Source organism: Mus caroli, unplaced genomic scaffold (assembly GCF_978045245.1).
Source record: "Mus caroli unplaced genomic scaffold, Mus_caroli_1 scaffold_10, whole genome shotgun sequence".
Classification (NCBI taxonomy): domain Eukaryota; kingdom Metazoa; phylum Chordata; class Mammalia; order Rodentia; family Muridae; genus Mus; species Mus caroli.
In genome coordinates, this window is record NW_028227265.1 from 75,153,321 (window position 1) to 75,176,692 (window position 23,372).

General features: G+C 43.3%; 2 protein-coding genes across 2 annotated transcripts; both read right to left on the reverse strand.

The window, feature by feature from the left end:
• Nucleotides 1-14,987: 14,987 nt before the first annotated feature.
• LOC147002446 (uncharacterized) lies at nt 14,988-16,508 on the reverse strand. Its single transcript, XM_085844310.1, has one exon. It carries the CDS (start codon nt 16,506-16,508, stop codon nt 14,988-14,990), a length of 1,521 nt encoding a protein of 506 aa, XP_085700436.1.
• Nucleotides 16,509-20,790: 4,282 nt separating this feature from the next.
• On the reverse strand, nt 20,791-22,311 carry LOC147002447 (uncharacterized). The gene has a single exon (XM_085844311.1). It carries the CDS (start codon nt 22,309-22,311, stop codon nt 20,791-20,793), a length of 1,521 nt encoding a protein of 506 aa, XP_085700437.1.
• Nucleotides 22,312-23,372: the final 1,061 nt, after the last annotated feature.

A 23,372-nucleotide genomic window follows, 5' to 3' on the forward strand; every position in this document is an offset into this window, starting at 1 on the left:
TCCACAGCCTTACATGAATCAATTTTTACTAAGAGTTTTCCTAACTTTACCAAAAAAATAATCCATGATTAAGACCTAATTTTTCTTTTATTAATGGTATCAGGGAGGATTATGGTGCAGTGAGTAAATGTTATGTAATTATGCTGTATGGATTTCAAGCACTTGTAAATTGTCAAATATTGGCTCTAAAATGTTGTAATTTACTTGAGTGTTTAATTAAGCAATTTTTGGAAAGAAATTCTTTTAAATATATGAAATCTTCAATATTCCAGTTGTGACCTGGTGATACTAAACATTCACATTTATTATATATGCACAACACAGACTTTATAAATGTATGAACATGTAGGCTAATATTTCCATTCATATCTCAAGTAAACATCAAAATTATGAGCGAAATACTGTCAAATTAATCACACATTTTCTTCTGTGTTAGATGGCTATTGTAAACATCATATCTTTTTATTCATTGGCAAAACTTGAATCATTAGGGGAGGTTTATTAAACCCATAACTCTCCAGTGGATACCTCCATACTCATGGACACACACCAAAATTATAGTGTATCACAAAGTGAAAGATGAGCGGGGGGGGGGGGGAGAGGGGGAAGTGGAGGGATGAAGGAAGAAGGGAGGGAAGGAGGGAGAAAGATAGAGGGGGGAGGCAAGGAATTCATGAGTGAGAGTAGTCAATATAAGGACAGATTCAATTGAAATGCACAGGTAAACAATAATAAGACATTCTGAACCACTCACCAGGTTCCGTGCCTAATTCTGGGTGCCATTCTTTCTCCTGTTTAACAATTCCATCCCACCTAGAGTAACAATTCCCATGAAATAACAAAACAGTCCTCAAAAGGTGCTGTTAATCCTCTATCGTCCTCTATTTTCCCATGTAGGGCTTATTTCCTTACAAAACAAACAATAATCCAAACAAAATTAATAGAAGTAAAATTTAAGAAAAGCTAGCCTAAGACTTTGCCAGAGAATTATCAGACACTGACATCTAGTGGAAGTAAAAATCCATGACTATAAAAGAGTTTTAGTAAACCAGCATCCCAAGTGTAACCTAAATCCCAAAGCAAATGCAGAAGGCCTCACAGATGAGTATGTTTATCTTATTTATATGCTCTTTTACACTTTTGCATGTGTCAAACTGTTGATATTTGGGAAAAACGGAAATAATTGGTGGGATGAACATTGTTTTGGCTGGGTATAGAGTATGTACCAAGAAAAGCTGAAGAACTGAGGAAAATCCATATTTCATCTCTCTATTTCTGTATCTGTCTGTCTGTCCTTCCTTCTTTCCTTCCTTTCTTTTGGGTCTGTGGATTATGGCATGTACGTTATGGCTAAAATACAAGTATAAGTGATTACATGGAATGTATGTTCTTTTGAGTTGAGTTACTTCACAATTTTTTAACTTCCATCCATTTGCCTGCAAATTTCATCATTTCTTTGTTTTTAATAGCTAAGTTATATTCCATTGTGTAAATGAATCCCATTTCCCTTATTCATTCTTCCATTGAGGGGTATCTGGGTTGTTTCCAATTTTTGGCTTTTTTTTTTTTTAATAAAACTGCTTTGAGCAAACTTAGTCTGCACAGGTGAGAGTGTGCACCACAGAGGCAGACAGCTTCTGGGACAGGCAGGAGCCACAGAACCACTGAGGCAGCACCCTTTTGGGGCCGCAGACATCCAGCACCCTCCCAGCCGGAGGACAGTGGTCCCGCGCTGCACGGGAGCCCTCTGTCTCAGGAGAAGGGAGCGCCATCTTGAATCCGGGACTCTGCTGAACTTAGGAACTTAGTCTGCACAGGTGAGAGTGTACACCACAGAGGCAGACAGCTTCTGTGATCTGCCAAAGCAACACAGCATCTGGGAAAGGTCCTGTTTTGGGCCTTCTTCTTTGGCCAGGAGGAGGTCCAAACACCAGATATCTGTGCACCTTCCCTGTAAGAGGAGAGCTTGTCAGCAGAGAGTGCTCTAACCACTGAAATTCAGAGGAGAGAGCCTGTCTCCCAGGTCTGCTGATAGACGGTAATCAGAATCAACAAAGAACAATCTCTAAACAGAGACAACTATAACAACTCCAAAGATTACCAGATGGCAAAAGGTTAAAGTAAGAATCTTACTAACAGAAACCAAGACCACTCACCATCATCAGAACCCAGCACTCCCACTTCGCCCAGTCCAGGGCACACCAACACACCTGAAAAGCTAGACCTGGATTTCAAAACATATCTCATGATGACCGTAGAGGTCATCAAGAAGGACTTTAATAACTCACTTAAAGAAATACAGGAGAACACTGCTAAACAAGTAGAAGACATTAAAGAGGAAGCACAAAAATCCCTTAAAGAATTGCAGGAAAACACAACCAAACAGGTGATGGAATTGAATAAAACCATCCAAGACCTAAAAAGGAAAATAGACACAATAAAGAAAACCCAAAGTGAGGCAAGGCTGGAGATAGAAACCCTAGGAAAGAAATCTGGAACCATAGATGAAAGCATCAGCAACAGAATACAAGAGATGGAAGAGAGAATCTCAGGTGCAGAAGATTCCATAGAGAACATCGGCACAACAATCAAAGAAAATGGAAAATGCAAAAAGATCCTAACTCAAAACATCCAGGAAATCCAGGACACAATGAGAAGACCAAACCTACGGATAATAGGAGTGGATGAGAATGAGGATTTTCAACTCAAAGGACCAGCAAACATCTTCAACAAAATTATAGAAGAAAATTTCCCAAATCTAATTAAAGAGATGCCCATGAACATACAAGAAGCCTACAGAACTCCAAATAGACTGGACCAGAAAAGAAATACCCCGACACATAATAATCAGAACAACAAATGCACTAAATAAAGATAGAATACTAAAAGCAGTAAGAGAAAAAGGCCAAGGAACATATAAAGGCAAGCCTATCAGAATTACACCAGAATTTTCACCAGAGACTATGAAAGCCAGATGATCCTGGACAGATGTTATACAGACACTAAAAGAACACAAATTCCAGCCCAGGCTACTATACCCAGCCAAACTCTCTTTTAACATAGATGGAGAAACCAAAGTATTCCACATCAAAACCAAATTCACACATTATCTCTCCACAAATCTAGCCCTTCAAAGGATAATAACAGAAAAAAACCAATACAAGGACGGGAACCACACCCTAGAAAAAACAAGAAGGTAATCCCTCAACAAACCTAAAAGAAGACAGCCACAAGAACAGAATGCCAAATTTAACACAAAAATAACAGGAAGCAACAATTACTTTTCCTTAATATCTCTTAATATCAATGGACTCAACTCCCCAATAAAAAGACACAGACTAACAAACTGGCTACACAAACAAGACCCAACATTTTGCTGCTTACAGGAAACTCATCTCAGAGAAAACAATAGACACTACCTCAGAATGAAAGGCTGGAAAACAATTTTCCAAGCAAATGGTATGAAGAAACAAGCTGGAGTAGCCATTCTAATATCTGATTAGATTGACTTCCAACCCAAAGTCATCAAAAAAGACAGGGAGGGGCACTTCATACTCATCAAAGGTAAAATCCTCCAAGAGGAACTATCAATTCTGAATATCTATGCTCCAAATACAAAGGCAGCACATTCATTAAAGAAACTTTAGTAAAGCTCAAAGCACACATTGCACCTCATACAATAATAGTGGAAGACTTCAACACACCACTTTCACCAATGGACAGATCATGGAAACAGAAACTAAACAGGGTCACAGTGAAACTAACAGAAGTTATGAATAAAATGGATCTGGCTGATATCTACAGAACATTCTATCCTAAAACAAAAGGATATACCTTGTTCTCAGCACCTCATGATACCTTCTCCAAAATTGATCACATAATTGGTCACAAAAGAGGCCTTAACAGATACAAAAATATTAAAATTGTCCCATGCATCCTATCAGATCACCATGGACTAAGGCTGATCTTCAATAACAAAATAAATAATAGAAAGCCAACATTCACGTGGAAACTGAACAACACTCTTCTCAATGATACCTTGGTCAAGGAAGGAATAAAGAAAGAAATTAAGGACTTTTTAGAGATCAATGAAAATGAAGCCACAACATACCCAAACTTATGGGATGCAATGAAAGCATTTCTAAAAGGAAAACTCATAGCTCTGAGTCTCTCCAAAAAGAAACTAGAGAGAGCACACATTAGCAGCTTGACAACACACCTAACAGCACTATAACAAAAGGAAGCAAATTCACCCAAGAGGAGTAGATGGCAGGAAATAATCAAACTCAGGGGCGAAATCAACCAAGTGGAAACAAGAAGAACTATTCAAAGAATAAACCAATCAAGGAGCTGGTTCTTTGAGAAAATCAACAAGACAGATAAACCCTTAGCCAGACTCACTAGAGGGCACAGGGAAAGCATTCTAATTAACAAAATCAGAAATGAGAAAGGAGACATAACAACAGATCCTGAAGACATCCAAAACATCATCAGATCCTTCTACAAAAGGCTTTACTCAACAAAACTGGAAAACCTGGATGAAATGGAGAAGTTTCTAGACAGATAACAGGTACCAAAGTTGAATCAAGATCTGGTTAATGATCTAAACAGCCCTATATCCTCCAAAGAAATAGAAGCAGTCATTAATAGTTTCCCAACCAAAAAAAGCCCAGGACCAGATGGGTTTAGTGCAGAGTTCTATCAGACCTTCAAAGAAGATCTAATCCCAGTTCTTCACAAACTATTCAACAAAATAGAAACAGAAGGTACTCTACCCAACTCATTCTATGAAGCCACAATTACTCTGATACCTAAACCACAAATGACCCAACAAAGTTAGAAAACTTCAGACCAAGATCCCTTATGAATATTGATGCAAAAATCCTCAATAAAGTTCTTGCTAACCGAATCCAAGAAAACATCAAAACAATCATCCATCCTGACCAAGTAGGTTTCATCTCAGGGATGCAGGGATGGTTCAATATACGGAAATCCATCAACGTAATCCAGTATATAAACAAACTCAAAGACAAAAACCACATGATCATCTCGTTAGATGCGGAAAAAGCATTTGACAACATCCAACACCCATTCATGATAAAAGACTTGGAAAGATCAGGAATTCAAGGCCCATACGTAAACATGATAAAAGCAATCTACAGCAAACAAGTAGCCAACATCAAAGTAAATGGTGAGAAGCTTGAAGCAATCCCTCTAAAATCAGGAACTAGACAAGGCTGTCCACTTTCTCCATACTTATTCAACATTGTACTTGAAGTCCTAGCCAGAGCAATTCGACAACAAAAGGAGATCAAAGGGATACAAATTGGAAAAGATGAAGTCAAAATATCACTTTTTGCAGATGATATGATAGTATATATATAAGTGACCCTAAAAATTCCACCAGAGAACTCCTAAACCTGATAAACAGTTTCGGTGAAGTAGCGGGATATAAAATTAACTCAAACGAATCAATGGCCTTTCTCTACACAAAGAATAAACAGGCTGAAAAAGAAATTAGGGAAACAACACCCTTCTCAATAGTCACAAATAATATAAAATATCTTGGCGTGACTCTAACTAAGGAAGAGAAAGATCTGTATAATAAAAACTTCAAGTCTTTGAAGAAAGAAATTATAGAAGATCTCAGAAGATGGAAAGAACTCCCATGCTCATGGATTGGCAGGATCAACATTGTAAAAATGGCTATCTTGCCAAAAGCAATCTACAGATTCAATGCAATCCCCATCAAAATTCCAACTCAATTCTTCAACGAATTAGAAAGTGCAATCTGCAAATTCATCTGGAATAACAAAAAACCTAGGATAGCAAAAACTCTTCTCAAGGATAAAAGAACCTCTGGTGGAATCACCATGCCTGACCTAAAGCTTTACTACAGAGCAATTGTGATAAAAACTGCGTGGTACTGGTATAGTGACAGACAATTAGACCAATGGAATACAATTGAATACCCAGAAATGAACCCACACACCTATGGTCACTTGATCTTCGACAAGGGATCTAAAATCATCCAGTGGAAGAAAGACAGCATTTTCAACCAATGGTGCTGGCACAACTGGTTTTTATCATGTACAAGGATGCCAATCGATCCATTCCTATCTCCTTGTACTAAGGTCAAGTCTAAGTGGATCAAGGAACTTCACATAAAACCAGAGACACTGAAACTTATAGAGGAGAAAGTGGGGAAAAGCCTTGAAGATATGGCACAGGGGAAAAATTCTTGAATAGAACAGTAATGGCTTGTGCTGTAAGATCGAGAATTGACAAGTGGGACCTCATGAAACTGCAAAGCTTCTGCAAGGCAAAAGACACCATCAATAAGACAAAAAAACCCACCAACAGATTGGGAAAGGATCTTTACCTATCCTAAATCAGATAAGGGACTAATATCCAATATATATAAAGAACTCAAGAAGGTGGACTCCAGAAAATCAAATAACCCCATTAAAAATGGGGCTCAGAACTGAACAAAGAATTCTCACCTGAGGAATACCGAATGGCTGAGAAGCACCTGAAAAAATGTTCAACATCCTTAATCATCAGGGAAATGCAAATCAAAACAACCCTGAGATTCCACCTCACACCAGTCCGAATGGCTAAGATCAAAAATTCAGGTGACAGCAGATGCTGGTGAGGATATGGAGAAAGAGGAACACTCCTCAATTGTTGATGGGATTGCAAGCTTGTACAACCACTCTAGAAATCATTCTGGCGGTTCCTCAGAAAATTGGACATAGTACTACCGGAGGATCCAGCAATACCTCTCCTGGGCATATATCCAGAAGATATCCCAACCAGTAAGAAGGACACATGCTCCACTATGTTCATAGCAGCCTTATTTATAAGAGCCAGAAGCTGGAAATTGCCCAGATGCCCCTCAACAGAGGAATGGATACAGAAATTATGGTACATTTACACAATGGAGTACTACTCAGCTATTAAAAAGTATGAATTTATGAAATTCCTAGCCAAATGGATGGACCTGGAGGGCATCATCTTGAGTGAGGTAACACAATCACAAAGGAACTCACACAATATGTATTCACTGATAAGTGGATATTAGCCCAAAACTTAGGATACCCAAGATATAAGATACAATTTGCTAAACGCATGAAAGTCAAGAAGAATGAAGACCAAAGTGTGGACACTGTGCCCCTTCTTAGAATTGGGAACAAAACACCCATGGAAGGAGTTACATAGACAAAGTTTGGAGCTGTGATGAAAGGATGGACCATCTAGAGGCTGCCATATCCAGGGATCCATCCCATAATCAGCTTCCAAACGCTGACAGCATTGCATACACTAGCAAGATTTTGCTGAAAGGACCCAGATATAGCTGTCTCTTGTGAGACAATGCGGGGGCCTAGCAAACACAGAAGTGGATGCTCACAGTCAGCTATCGGATGGATCACAGGGCTCCCAATGGAGAAGCTAGAGAAAGTACCCAAGGAGTTAAAGGGATCTGCAACCCTATAGGGGGGAACAACAATATGAACTAACCAGTACCCTGGAGCTCTTGTCTCTAGCTGCATATGTATTGAAAGATGGCCTAGTCGGCCATCACTGGAAAGAGAGGCCCATTGGACTTGCAAACTTTATATGCCCCAATACAGGGGAATGCCAAGGCCAAAAGAATGGGAATGGGTGGGTAGGGAAGTAGGGGGGGGGTATGGGGGACTTTTGGGATAGCATTGGAAATGTAATTGAGGAAAATACTTAATAAAAAATATTAAAAATTAAAAAAAAAGAAATGATAAAAAAAAACTGCTTTGAGCAGAGTTGAACAAGTGTTCTTTTGGTATGGTGAAGCAACCTTTATATATATGGCCCAAGTGTTATAGCTGGGTCTTGAATTAGAACTTTTCCATTTTTCTGAGAACCTCCCAAACTGATTTCAAGAGTGGTTGTACAAGCTTGCACTCCCATCAGCAGTGGAAGAGTGTTCCCCTTCTCCACAACCTTGTATGAATGTGTTGTCACTTGAGATTTTGAACTTTTCCATTCTGATCTATGTAAGATAGAATGTTAGAGATTTTTATTTTATTTACATTTCCATGAAGCCTAAGGATATTTAACATTTCTTAGATCACTTCTCCAGCATTAAAAATTATTCTTTCGAGGATTCTGTTCTTTTTTTTTATAATATATATTTTATTTACATTACCTCAACAAAGCAGCTCCCCTCCCTCCTGTCCTCTTAGTGTGACCCTTACAAATCCTTCCACCCGCTACCCTTCCTTTTCTTCTCAGAGAAGGGTATAGCCTCACCCCCTTGTGTTCCAATCCATGCTGGAATATCTTGTCCCAATAAGAATAAGCACCTCCTCTCCCACTGAGGTCTAACAACACAGTCCAGGTAGAGAAAGTGGATCCAATAGCAGGGAACAGGGTCAGAGATAGTCACCTCTCTGATTGTAAGTAAGGGTACCCACATGATGACCAAGATGCATACTTGCTACAAATATGCAGGTGATCTACATCAGGTCCTGCATGCTCTTTTTTTTTTTGTTGTTGCTCAAGAAGTAAGTATTTCTGGTTTCACAGGAGAGCAGAAGGGGAAGATTTCAATTGTGTCCTGTGATATCTTCCTGGAAACTATCTTTTGGGCGGATGTTTTGCTGAACCGGACATGTGAGCTATATATTATTTTTTGAATTTTTAAGGGCCCCTTATGTATATTACACTTTCATTTGGGAATAGTTATACTTTTTCTTTTCCAACTTGTATCCCCTTGATCTCCTTTAGCTGTATTTTGCTCTAGGTAGAAATTCTCATACTATATTGAGATATGGAGAGACTGAACAGCCTTGTCTTTTCGCTGATTTTAGTCCAATTGTTTTATATTTCTTTCCATTTAATTTGATGGTGGCTATTGGTTTGCTGTATATTGACTTTTTTTTTTGTGCTTGTGTATATGCTTGGAATTGCTGATCTCTCCAAGACTTTTAACATGAAGGGATATTGAATTTTGTCTAAGGCTTTTTTAAGCATCTTATAAGATAATCGTGAGGGGTTTTTTTCTTTCAATTGTTAATATGGTGGATTACATTGATGGATGTTTGCATGTTGAATCATCCCTGTATCCCTTGTTTGATGCCTACTTGATCATGGTAGATGATGTTTTTGATGTTTTCTTGGATTCAGTATTTGAGAGTTTTTTTTTTTTTGAGCATTTTATGACAATATTCATAAGGGAAACTGGTCTGACATTCTTTTATTTTGTTGAATCTTTGTGTGGATTAGGTATCAGGGTGACTGTGACCATACAAAATGAGTTTGACAATGTGCCTTTTGTGTCATTCTTGTGGAATATTTTTAAGAGTATTGGTATTAGCTCTGCTTGGAATATCTGGTAGGATTCTGTACTAAAACCATCCAGCCCTCGACTTTTTTGGTTGGGATAATCTTAATGACTGCCTCTATTTCTTTAGGGGTTATAGGATTATTTAGATTATTTACCTGATTGTGATTTATTTTTGGTCAGTGGTATCAATCAAGAAGATTATCCATTTTATTTAGAGTTTGCAGTTTTTTGGAGTTCAGGTTTTTGAAGTAAGACCTAATGATTTCCACACTGTCTTTTGTTATCTCTCCATTTTTATTTCTGATTTTCTTAACTTGGATATTGTCTTTCTGTTGTTTACTTAGTTTACCTAAGGGTTGGCTTACCTTGCTGATTTTCACAAAGAACCAGCTCTTGGTTTCCTTGATTCTTTCCATTTTTTCTTTGTTTCTAATTTCTTGATTTCATCCTTGTTTATTATTCTTTCCCGATTTCTACTCCTCTTGGGTGTGTTTCCTCTGTTTTTGTTGTTTGTTGTGTTGTTGTTCTAGAGCTTTCATGTGAGCTATGAAGTTGCTACTGTGATATCTCTTTAACTTCTCACTAAGTTCAAAACACTTAGTGCTATGAACATTCCTGTTAGCAGTTCATTTATTGTGTGTCATATGTTTGGGAATATTGTCCCTTCTTTGTCATTGAATACTAGAAAGTCTTTAATTTATTTCTTTATCTCTTCATTTACTCAGTGGTCATTGAGTAAGGAGTTGTTCACTGTCCATGAGATTGTAGGATGTCTATTGTTTCCGTTCTTGTTGTAGTCCAGCCTTATAATCATGGTGATTTGTTGAGATGTGAGTGGTTATTTGAAACTTATTGTTGAGTCTTGCTTTGTGACTGAGTATACTGTCAGTTTTGAAGAAGATTCCTTAAGGTGGAAGAAGAAGGTATATATGCTTTCCTGTTTTGGGAGAAAGGTACTGTAGGTCAATTTTTGGTTCATTTGATTCATTACCTTGGTTAATTTTATTATTTCTGTTATTTTTGTTTTCTTAACCTGTTCCTTGGTGAGAATGGAGTCTTGAAGTATCCCATTCTTAATTTTGAGAGTTAGCCATGTAATCTTAATATTTAGTAATGTTTGTTTAATGCATGTTGGTACTATTACATTTTGTGCATAGTCACATTTAAGTGTCTTTTTGGTGGATTTTTTTATTTGATGCATCTGAAGTGTCCTTTCTCATCTCTTTTAATAATTTTTGGTTGAAAGCATATTTTATTAGTTATTAGAATAGGTTCTGCAGCTTGTTATTTGGGTCTGTGTGCTTCGAAAACTCTTTTGAAGCACTTTACTTTGGTATATGTCTATATTTATTGCGGAGGTGTGTTTTTTGTAAGTAGGATCTAGAATGCTGGATCCTATTCACATCCCGTCTGTTAGCCTTTGTTGTTTTATTGGGGAATTGAATCCATTTGTGTTCAGAGACAATAATGACCAATGATTGTTAATTCCTGTTATTTTGATATTTATGTCGTGTGTGTGTGTATGTGTGTGTGTGTGTGTGTGTGTGTGTGTATGTGTGTGTGTGGTATTTGTGTTTGTGATTCTCTAATTTTGATGTTACTTGTGTTGTGGGAAATAATAAGAAATGAATGGTCACATTCCTGCAATACTTTTAGTCACCTGAAACTCTGCCCCATGGGACCTGCCTGGTCATGCACTGGCAGGCAATGGCCTACCTGTTTTAATCTCAGGAACTCTCTGACTCAGAACTCCATAATCTCTCCATCAAGCTCACCAAGTCCCCACTGACAGGTCTTTACCATGCCAATCCTGTGCTTCAAATCCTCCATGGCCCTTGCAGTACACCTCAGACAAACTAATGCTTTGCCTCCATACATTTCTCTCTTGAATTCAGACAAGTCAACAAGTGAAGGAAAACACAACAAAAACTTAGTTCAGAAACCATGGTAACCCAATTGTTAGGTGCAACAATAAAATCTTAATCGTGTAAGCCTTATTTAAGGGATAAATAAAAAGGGGAAGATAAAAATGCTTCTATTATGACAGCCCTAAAAAAGACCCAACAAAGAGCTGAAAGAGACAGATGGAGATATATGCACCCAACCAATGGAAAGAAGTAGCTGACCCTTGTTTTTGAAGTAGGGAATGCTAAAGAAAGCTGAGGAGAAAGGCGATCCTGTAGGAGGACTACCAGTCTCAATTAATCTGGACCCATGAGAACTCTAAAACCCTAGATCACCAAACAGGTAGCATATACCAGATGATATGAGGCCACCAACACATGTACAGCAGAGGACTTGCAGGCTTGTGTTCATTCAGAAATGAGGCACCTAATCCTCAATACTGGAGGGCCCAGATAGCTTACTGTTCAGGTGGAGTGAGGGTGAGGGCATCCATGTGGAGACCAGGTAGGTTAGGGAGGAAGTATGGAATATAGAGCAGTCAAAGGGTGGATGGGGTCAGGGAATGGAATATAAGATGTAAAAAATAATGTAAAAAATAATGTAATAAATAAATAAATAAAGCTAAATCCTCAATAAAATATCAATAAAAATGTTCTTGTGGTTTGTACAAAAATGTTGGTCTCTGTGAGTGAAGGTCTTTTGGCAGACTCCAATACTTGGTGTATTGGCCAGGAAGATCCTCCTCAGAAGGTCCCAGACACCGTGCATTGGAGGACTGCTCTAGCAAGATAAAGCTGGATCCGTCTCTGTCTGTCTGTCTGTCTTGTAAGTGTCAGCTGTCTTTGTCATTTCTGAGGCTGGTTAGGTCTCAGGTTTCTGATTCTGGTTTGGATCCGGGAGGGGATGACCAGTCTTAGGTTCTGGGGGTCTTCTTGTGATAGAGACCCATCTGAACATTTATTGTGACATGCATGGGCCACAGGAAACTGGAGGACACTCAAGATTCCCACTAGGGGGTTGTATTGGAAGCAGTCCTTCTCAACCTACTGCTAGCTGGGAAGCAGCTACCACCTGGTACAGGTAGTGTCAGGCTTCTTTAGGAATCATGTCTAGGATGCCTGTGTTTGTCCTGTTTGTCTCATTATGATGCTTTATCTGGATTATTTCTGTGTGTGTCTCTCTGTGTTTTGACTTGGACTGATGACTGTTTTGAGAATCATGGGCCAGATACTACCTAGCCCTCTGGAAGCTGGAAAGAACCCAGATGTCCCTCAACAGAGGAATGGATACAGAAATTATGGTACATTTACACAATGGAGTACTACTCAGCTATTAAAAAGAATGAATTTATGAAATTCCTAGCCAAATGGATGGACCTGGAGGGCATCATCTTGAGTGAAATAACACAATCACAAAAGAACTCACACAATATGTATTCACTGATAAGTGGATATTAGCCCAAAACTTAGGATACCCAAGATATAAGATACAATTTGCTAAACGCATGAAACTCAAGAAGAATGAAGACCAAAGTGTGGACACTGTGCACCTTCTTAGAATTGGGAACAAAACACCCAGGGAAGGAGTTACAGAGACAAAGTTCTTAGCTGTGATGAAAGGATGGACCATTTAGAGACTGCCATATCCAGGGATCCACCCCATAATCAGCTTCTAAACGCTGACACCATTGCATACACTAGCAAGATTTTGCTGAAAGGACCTAAATATAGCTGTCTCTTGTGAGATGATGCCAGGGCCTAGCAAACACAGGAGTGGATGTTCACAGTCAGCTATTGGATGTATCACAGGGCTCCCAATGGAGAAGCTAGAGAAAGTACCCAAGGAGCTAAAGGGATCTGCAACCCTATTGTTGGAACAACATGATGTACTAACCAGAACCCCAGAGCTCTTGTCTCTAGCTGCATATGTATCAAAAGATGGCCTAGTCGGCCATCAATGGAAAGAGAGGCCCATTGGACTTGCAAACATTATATGCCCCAATATAGGGGAATGCGAGGGCCAAAAGAATGGGAATGGGTGGGTAGGGAAGTGGGGGGCGCTACGGGGGACTTTTGGGATAGCATTGGAAATGTAATTGAGGAAAATATGTAATAAAAATATTAAAAATAAAAAAAAACATTTATATAGACAAAGCAAAGAAAGAAAGCACTCAATAGTATGCATTTTCGATGATAAATAACTCTCTGGTTCTACATCAAGAACACATTTTGCAACCAGTGTCTTGCATATCTATCTATTCAGCAATAATATTATATTTACATAAGTATTAAATCATGTCTCAATGTTTTCAGTGGTAAAAAAAAAAAAAATTTCCCAGTAGTTCCTTCCATTCTTAATTCTAGAGCCAGAACCACATGGCTGAAGCTGCCGAGATCTGCTGCTTATAGGTACTAGAACATGATCCTGTTGTACTATTACATGATCACTAGCTTCATGTTTTCTAAATCCTTCACTGCCTAAGCTTCGCTATCCTGGTTCTTGCTCTGTAGATTGACCTTGAATGCAGAGATCAGCATGCTTGTCTCATGGGATTAAAGGTGTGTACCACCATGCCTGGATCTAATTAAGCTGGGTAGAATCTTGCCCCAAGGTCCCACTCCCTTAATCTTTTATCTCCTAGAACACAAGATTTTGCTCCATTTCACTTCCTGGAACTCCTTTCATACTCAAACCATATATTTTATATTTTGCCTTTCTAAGCTTGCTATGCTTGTTCAAACTTCTCTTTGTGAGGCTTAACCAGAGAACAGAGTCTCTGCTGGGCTTTTTTGAAACTTCCTTTGTCAATGCAATTAATGCAATTAATCCAAGTCTCTTCACCTTAGCCTCAGGCAGAGATTTCAGACAAGGGTAAAAAGTAGCCACATTCTTCACCAAAATACCACAAAAACACTCTTTATGCCACATTCTGAAATTCTTCTCCTTTGAAATACCTTGGGCCAGGTCAAAACAGTTCAAATCACTCCCAGCAACAAAGTCTTCCATATTCCTACCAGGATGACACATTTAGCCCCATTTAAAGCATTCCACTGCTTTCCAAATCCAAAGTCCCCAAATCCACATTCTTTCAAATAAAAGCATGGTCAGGCCCAGCAGAGCATTACCCCACTCCTGGTACCAACTTCTGTCTTAGTTAGGGTTTTATTGCTGTGAACAGATACCACGACCAAGGCAAGTCTTATAAAAAAACAACATTTAATTGGGGCTGGCGTACAGGTTCAGAGGTTCAGTCCATTATCAAGGTGGGAGCATGGCAGTATCCAGGCAGGCATGGCCCAGGAGGAGCTGAGAGTTCTATGTCTTCATCCAAAGGCTGCTAGTGGAAGACTGACTTCCAGGCAACTAGGGAGAGGATTTTATACCCACACCCACAATGACAAACCCATTCCAACCAGGTCACACCTATTGCAACAAGGCCACACCTTCAGATGTTGCCACTCCCTGGTCCAACGATATACAAACACATCACAAGAGACAAACCCACCAAGTTGATTGGGGGAGAGATCTTGATTTATTTTTGAAGATGTTTTGAGAATTGACATGGGACAAAAGTTAAGGTGTGGAAAACTCTGTCAAGAAGTCCAGTGAGAATGCTAAGATTAGCTGCTGGGAAGTCTGTCCGGAGCCCAAAAGCCAGGGTGTACCATGTGGCAGTCCCTGGAGGGAAGCCCCTTGTGTCCAGTCAATCCAAATCTCAGGAGGTGCAGGTTTTCTGGTGGTGGAAAGCATCTGAGGTTCACCTCTTGTAGAAGTACTTTCTGTAGTCCTTCAGGGTCTTGGCCATGAGAGGAGCAGGTCTTTTAGCAGGGCCCTTTTTGATGCCTCTTTCTCCAAGGAGAAGGCAGGAAGCCCTCTGGGCTGGAGGATGGGCAGGAGCCTCAGGAAGACTGTGCTGATTTTGGGCAGAGGGAGCCCCAGTGGGTCCTGGCTCTCCTTGTTGGCTGGGGCTCTTGAGCTCGGTGAAGAAGGAGACCATCATTGTCTGTCTGGGTTGAGGCCTCTTGGCTCTTGAGCTCTGGAAGCGGGCTATGAGGGTTTGCAGCCTCGCCTCTTGGGACCCCTGAAGCCGCGGGGCTGTGGGGGACTCAGGCTGGCAGTTGGATTCCTTGTACCTGCGGGCCTGGGGCCGGGACTTCCCTTCTGGCTGCCCAGGCCCAACTTTGTCCTTGCCAGCCTGGCAGTGAGCACCATCCCTGGTTCCAGTGTGCTTCTGCTGGGGTCCTGCTGCAGGCCTGCAACCTGAATAGACTTGGGTTCTGTGGTGCTTCCTGAGCTCCCACCCCCAAGCTGAGGCTTCTTGATCCTGCTGAGAGGAAAATGCCTCCTGGGCAAGATCCCAATCAAACCAGGCTTGGCCACTGGAGGGAGTCTCTGGAATGGTGCTGGCAGCAATGGGACTCAGATCCATGGAGCTTCCAGACTCAGCTCGAGGCACCTTTGCAGGAGGACTCTGGGCCTCGGCTGGACATGGGGGTTCCCACCTCTGCCTCTTGCCCCGTGGACGCTCCGAAGAGGAAGGAGAGCAGCACTCCCCATTGAGGCAAGCCCAGGAGGAACCAGCTCCAGGGGCTTCCTCCTGCTCCCAGTTGCCTGGTGGCTGGCACTTTCTGTGCCCACCAAACACAAGCCCAGTGGGCTCCTGTGGCCCAGCCCCTGGCTTTCTGGACAGGGGCTTGGCCCCTTCCTGCTGCCAAGGCTCCTCCAGCCTCACCCTGGACGTTCCTAGGTGCACCAGGTTCTGGACTTCTTGCTGCAGCTCAGGGCTCCAGTTTTCTCCTGGATGCAGGCTTCGAATGTGAGGTGCCCTAAGGTTGGACCTTTGGTGCGATCTGTGGCTCTGGCTTAGGCAAGAGCTGCTGCCTGGGCAGCAGCTGCAAAGCCCAAGGAAAGCCTCTCTCTCATCTGCGCGGGCTTCCTGGGATGCTTGTTCCTGGGGCTTCTCTTCTGGGGAGGTGCTCCGGCCCTCCGTTGTGAGGCCCTTCTCCAAGCCAAAGTCCTGCCCGGCCTGCTGAGGCTGGGGTCCAAGCAGGAACCCAGTGGACCACTGGGCCACTAAGTCCTTTACAAAGGGCACGAGGAGCTGCTGTTTCTTCAAGGACTTGATGGTCTGTCTGAAGCCAATCTCTGCAAGGCAGTCACACAGAGGAGGAAGAGAAGACAGTTTCTTCAGCGTTTTGTACATCCTTCCTGGGTCGGTCTCCTGGCAAAGGCGAACCAGCAGCTTCTGCACAACACCTGCCTCGGAGCTAGTCTCCATGACCACTCCCGAGGACAGGGCTGGATTCTCTAGGTTCGATCTGCCAGACTCAGCTTGTGACCTGCCTCTAGTCGGGTGTGTGGTCTCCTGAGCAGAGAGAGAACACCTATAGGCAGAAGCTCACAGCTTAGAAGCCCTTGCCTCTCAGGCATCCCCTTTTATACCTGCCCCTGACAGGTGGGACCTCAGCCACGCCCAGTCTCAAGATGGCTGCCACACACAGGCATGGAAGCCACGCCCAGTCGCCAATTCCCAAGGTTTCATGTAGGCCTCCAAACAAAGACCGGATGGAAAAAATTGACATATGTATATATGTATATATGTATATATGTATATGTAAATGAAATGAAGCAATCAACCAACCAAAAGCAAAACCACAACCAACACCAACACCAAAACCAACTAAGTAAACCAACAAACAAAACGGGATGGAATCTGTTCTCCTCAGACATTTCCTCATACTGACAAATGGCGACCCAGCCATGTGACCTCCACCCACTGAACCTCCTTAGGGCAAAGGCCTTTCCTTTGTAGGACAACTTACTGGAGGCACCTGTTTGCTACAAGCCTCTTGCTGCTTCTTCCCACAACCTTGTAGCCAATGGAAGTTCACACAGGTGCATAGAACCAGGTGCACAGCCACACCTTTGCATTTCAGGGCTGTAGATGGGATTCTGTGTCTTGATCTAGGATTATCTGCAACTTGCCTTGAATTCATTCTCATTGGACCTTTGCCTGCTTCTCTGGCTCATGCCTGTCTCTCTTTTTCTCACTACCAATGTTTTTCCTCTCTTTTCTGTCTCTCCTTACACACTATGTGTGATTACCAATACTCACTTTAAAATTAGTGGGTATACTGCTGGTTTTCTCCTTGGCTTTTGCTGACCCCAGCATGTGACCTTGCTTGCATCCCAAGGACTATCTAAGGCATGCCCTCAGGTTAGATGCCAATCAGTCTGAGCTTTTACCCTAATGAGAGATAATCTCTGCGAACTTTGGTTCGCTGTTGTTCTCAATCCTATAGTCAAGGTATTTCTCTCCCTCTCTCTCTCTCTCTCTCTCTCTCTCTCTCTCTCTCTCTCTCTCTCTCTGTGCATCTGCCTCTTTGTATTCATGTAACTTTCCTTTTCTTCATCACACTCATACAAATAGTTGTACCACACACACAGGTACACACACAGACACCCACGCATGCATGCATGCAGTCACACACACACCCACACACATTAAAAAACACACACTAGCTGGCATGTGCACACAAACATGCACACTCGCACACACATACATACAGGCACACACACACACACACACAAACTGCCTTGATTCCTACTGGTTTGTGGGCACTGATGTCAAGTCTACTGCCAGACTTCCACAAACATATTGATGTGCCTACTTCTCTTTGTGACTCTAGGTATCTGTTCTTCCATCTATTATCCTACATGTATCCTTGCAAAACTGTCAGCAGGCAGACTGTTAGTCTCTTTGTCCAACTGCTAAACAGTATCTATGTTCATGGGTATCAATCATTCACAAGTAATGTCTTAGTTAGGGTTTTACTGCTGTGAACAGATACCACGACCAAGGCAAGTTTTATAAAAAAACAACATTTTATTGGGGCTGGCTTACAGGTTCAGAGGTTCAGTCCATTATCAAGGTGGGAGCATGGCAGTATCCAGGCAGGCATGGCCCAGGAGGAGCTGAGAGTTCTATGTCTTCATCCAAAGGCTGCTAGTGGAAGACTGACTTCCAGGCAACTAGGGGGAGGATTTTATACCCACACCCACAATGACAAACCCATTCCAACCAGGTCACACCTATTGCAACAAGGCCACACCTTCAGATGTTGCCACTCCCTGGTCCAACGATATACAAACCATCACATTCCATTCCCTGGTCTCCCTAGACTTGTTCAAAAACATGAGTCTATGGGGGCCATACTTAAACATAGCATAATGCAACATGCATTTAGTCCAACTTTCAAAGTCCTCATCGTCTATAGCAGTTGCAACAATGTTAAAAGTCCAAAGTTCAAGGTCTCTTCTGAGATTCAGTCAACTTAATTAACTGTAATCCCCCAAATAAGGCAGGAAACCATCTGGGCAAACTCCAAACTCGGCATCTCCATGGCTGATGTCAAAGTGGTCTTCAGATCTCCCTCCTTTTTCATCTTTGTTGACTGCAACAAACTGCCTTCCCCTGGGCTGGTTCCACTCCCCGTTAGCAGCTTTCCTCAGCATGTATCCCACGGCTCTGGCATCTTTAACATCTTTGAGTCTCCAAGGCAATTTCAATGTTACAGCTTCTTCTTTCAGTGTCTGGGATTCCACTTGATCTTTTGGACTCCTCCTAAGGGCTGGCATCACTTCTCCATCTCTGTCTCTGTAGCACTCTATGCTCAGGTTGATCCACTCCACTACGGCTGATGTTCTTGGTGATCATCCCATGGTACTGACATCTCCAATACACTGGGGTGTTCCACTCCAACTAGGCTTCACCAAGAGCCTCTCATAGGCTATCTTCAGGGTGCCCAGCCTCAAATCCTTTGCATGACCCCTTCAGTCCTGGGCTATCAACTACAGCTGAGGCTTCACCTTCTCCAGTGGCCTTCCTTGGCCTCTCCCATTGCTAAGCCTCAGCTTTTCTCCATGATCCCTTCATTCCTTCACAAGCAGTACCACCTGAGTGACTCTTACACATTACCAAGTCCAGGGGCAGCATGAGGTACACTCTTGGGTATCTTAGGAACACAGCTTCTTTGTGCTCCCAGAAAACAATTTCTAGAAGATTTCACCTCAATGATGCTGGTCTCTTCTTAATCACCTCTAATTCCTTAGCTCCAGCTAACCAGCATCAATTTTCCCAGTAGTTCCTTCCATTCTTAACTCTAGAGCCAGAACCACATGGCTGAAGCTGCCGAGATCTGCTGCTTATAGGAACTAGAACATGATCCTGTTGTACTATTACATGATCACTAGCTTCATGTTTTCTAAATCCTTCACTGCCTAAGCTTCGCTATCCTGGTTCTTGCTCTGTAGATTGACCTTGAATGCAGAGATCAGCATGCTTGTCTCATGGGATTAAAGGTGTGTACCACCATGCCTGGATCTAATTAAGCTGGGTAGAATCTTGCCCCAAGGTCCCACTCCCTTAATCTTTTATCTCCTAGAACACAAGATTTTGCTCCATTTCACTTCCTGGAACTCCTTTCATACTCAAACCATATATTTTATATTTTGCCTTTCTAAGCTTGCTATGCTTGTTCAAACTTCTCTTTGTGAGGCTTAACCAGAGAACAGAGTCTCTGCTGGGCTTTTTTGAAACTTCCTTTGTCAATGCAATTAATGCAATTAATCCAAGTCTCTTCACCTTAGCCTCAGGCAGAGATTTCAGACAAGGGTAAAAAGTAGCCACATTCTTCACCAAAATACCACAAAAACACTCTTTATGCCACATTCTGAAATTCTTCTCCTTTGAAATACCTTGGGCCAGGTCAAAACAGTTCAAATCACTCCCAGCAACAAAGTCTTCCATATTCCTACCAGGATGACACATTTAGCCCCATTTAAAGCATTCCACTGCTTTCCAAATCCAAAGTCCCCAAATCCACATTCTTTCAAATAAAAGCATGGTCAGGCCCAGCAGAGCATTACCCCACTCCTGGTACCAACTTCTGTCTTAGTTAGGGTTTTATTGCTGTGAACAGATACCACGACCAAGGCAAGTCTTATAAAAAAACAACATTTAATTGGGGCTGGCGTACAGGTTCAGAGGTTCAGTCCATTATCAAGGTGGGAGCATGGCAGTATCCAGGCAGGCATGGCCCAGGAGGAGCTGAGAGTTCTATGTCTTCATCCAAAGGCTGCTAGTGGAAGACTGACTTCCAGGCAACTAGGGGGAGGATTTTATACCCACACCCACAATGACAAACCCATTCCAACCAGGTCACACCTATTGCAACAAGGCCACACCTTCAGATGTTGCCACTCCCTGGTCCAACGATATACAAACACATCACAAGAGACAAACCCACCAAGTTGATTGGGGGAGAGATCTTGATTTATTTTTGAAGATGTTTTGAGAATTGACATGGGACAAAAGTTAAGGTGTGGAAAACTCTGTCAAGAAGTCCAGTGAGAATGCTAAGATTAGCTGCTGGGAAGTCTGTCCGGAGCCCAAAAGCCAGGGTGTACCATGTGGCAGTCCCTGGAGGGAAGCCCCTTGTGTCCAGTCAATCCAAATCTCAGGAGGTGCAGGTTTTCTGGTGGTGGAAAGCATCTGAGGTTCACCTCTTGTAGAAGTACTTTCTGTAGTCCTTCAGGGTCTTGGCCATGAGAGGAGCAGGTCTTTTAGCAGGGCCCTTTTTGATGCCTCTTTCTCCAAGGAGAAGGCAGGAAGCCCTCTGGGCTGGAGGATGGGCAGGAGCCTCAGGAAGACTGTGCTGATTTTGGGCAGAGGGAGCCCCAGTGGGTCCTGGCTCTCCTTGTTGGCTGGGGCTCTTGAGCTCGGTGAAGAAGGAGACCATCATTGTCTGTCTGGGTTGAGGCCTCTTGGCTCTTGAGCTCTGGAAGCGGGCTATGAGGGTTTGCAGCCTCGCCTCTTGGGACCCCTGAAGCCGCGGGGCTGTGGGGGACTCAGGCTGGCAGTTGGATTCCTTGTACCTGCGGGCCTGGGGCCGGGACTTCCCTTCTGGCTGCCCAGGCCCAACTTTGTCCTTGCCAGCCTGGCAGTGAGCACCATCCCTGGTTCCAGTGTGCTTCTGCTGGGGTCCTGCTGCAGGCCTGCAACCTGAATAGACTTGGGTTCTGTGGTGCTTCCTGAGCTCCCACCCCCAAGCTGAGGCTTCTTGATCCTGCTGAGAGGAAAATGCCTCCTGGGCAAGATCCCAATCAAACCAGGCTTGGCCACTGGAGGGAGTCTCTGGAATGGTGCTGGCAGCAATGGGACTCAGATCCATGGAGCTTCCAGACTCAGCTCGAGGCACCTTTGCAGGAGGACTCTGGGCCTCGGCTGGACATGGGGGTTCCCACCTCTGCCTCTTGCCCCGTGGACGCTCCGAAGAGGAAGGAGAGCAGCACTCCCCATTGAGGCAAGCCCAGGAGGAACCAGCTCCAGGGGCTTCCTCCTGCTCCCAGTTGCCTGGTGGCTGGCACTTTCTGTGCCCACCAAACACAAGCCCAGTGGGCTCCTGTGGCCCAGCCCCTGGCTTTCTGGACAGGGGCTTGGCCCCTTCCTGCTGCCAAGGCTCCTCCAGCCTCACCCTGGACGTTCCTAGGTGCACCAGGTTCTGGACTTCTTGCTGCAGCTCAGGGCTCCAGTTTTCTCCTGGATGCAGGCTTCGAATGTGAGGTGCCCTAAGGTTGGACCTTTGGTGCGATCTGTGGCTCTGGCTTAGGCAAGAGCTGCTGCCTGGGCAGCAGCTGCAAAGCCCAAGGAAAGCCTCTCTCTCATCTGCGCGGGCTTCCTGGGATGCTTGTTCCTGGGGCTTCTCTTCTGGGGAGGTGCTCCGGCCCTCCGTTGTGAGGCCCTTCTCCAAGCCAAAGTCCTGCCCGGCCTGCTGAGGCTGGGGTCCAAGCAGGAACCCAGTGGACCACTGGGCCACTAAGTCCTTTACAAAGGGCACGAGGAGCTGCTGTTTCTTCAAGGACTTGATGGTCTGTCTGAAGCCAATCTCTGCAAGGCAGTCACACAGAGGAGGAAGAGAAGACAGTTTCTTCAGCGTTTTGTACATCCTTCCTGGGTCGGTCTCCTGGCAAAGGCGAACCAGCAGCTTCTGCACAACACCTGCCTCGGAGCTAGTCTCCATGACCACTCCCGAGGACAGGGCTGGATTCTCTAGGTTCGATCTGCCAGACTCAGCTTGTGACCTGCCTCTAGTCGGGTGTGTGGTCTCCTGAGCAGAGAGAGAACACCTATAGGCAGAAGCTCACAGCTTAGAAGCCCTTGCCTCTCAGGCATCCCCTTTTATACCTGCCCCTGACAGGTGGGACCTCAGCCACGCCCAGTCTCAAGATGGCTGCCACACACAGGCATGGAAGCCACGCCCAGTCGCCAATTCCCAAGGTTTCATGTAGGCCTCCAAACAAAGACCGGATGGAAAAAATTGACATATGTATATATGTATATATGTATATATGTATATGTAAATGAAATGAAGCAATCAACCAACCAAAAGCAAAACCACAACCAACACCAACACCAAAACCAACTAAGTAAACCAACAAACAAAACGGGATGGAATCTGTTCTCCTCAGACATTTCCTCATACTGACAAATGGCGACCCAGCCATGTGACCTCCACCCACTGAACCTCCTTAGGGCAAAGGCCTTTCCTTTGTAGGACAACTTATTGGAGGCACCTGTTTGCTGCAAGCCTCTTGCTGCTTCTTCCCACAACCTTGTAGCCAATGGAAGTTCACACAGGTGCATAGAACCAGGTGCACAGCCACACCTTTGCATTTCAGGGCTGTAGATGGGATTCTGTGTCTCTGGGATCTTTGGTTCAGTCTTGTTCTCAATCCTATAGGCAAGTTATTTCTGTCTCTTTCTCTCTGTCTCTGCCTCTCTGTACTCGTGTAACTTTCCTTTTCTTTATCATACACATACAAATAGTTGTACCCCCTCACATACAAAGCACATGCCCAAAACACACAAACACACACATGTATGTATGCATGAATGCACACAGGTACACAGCCACACATGCACACATGTGCACATACACAGGCACACACACACATGCGTGCACACACACACACACACACACACTCATGTATGCTCGCACCTGCACACACACACAGGCACACACACACTCACACACTCTTACAATCAATTTGGTTTGGATTTTATTGAGGTGTTTCCTTTTCA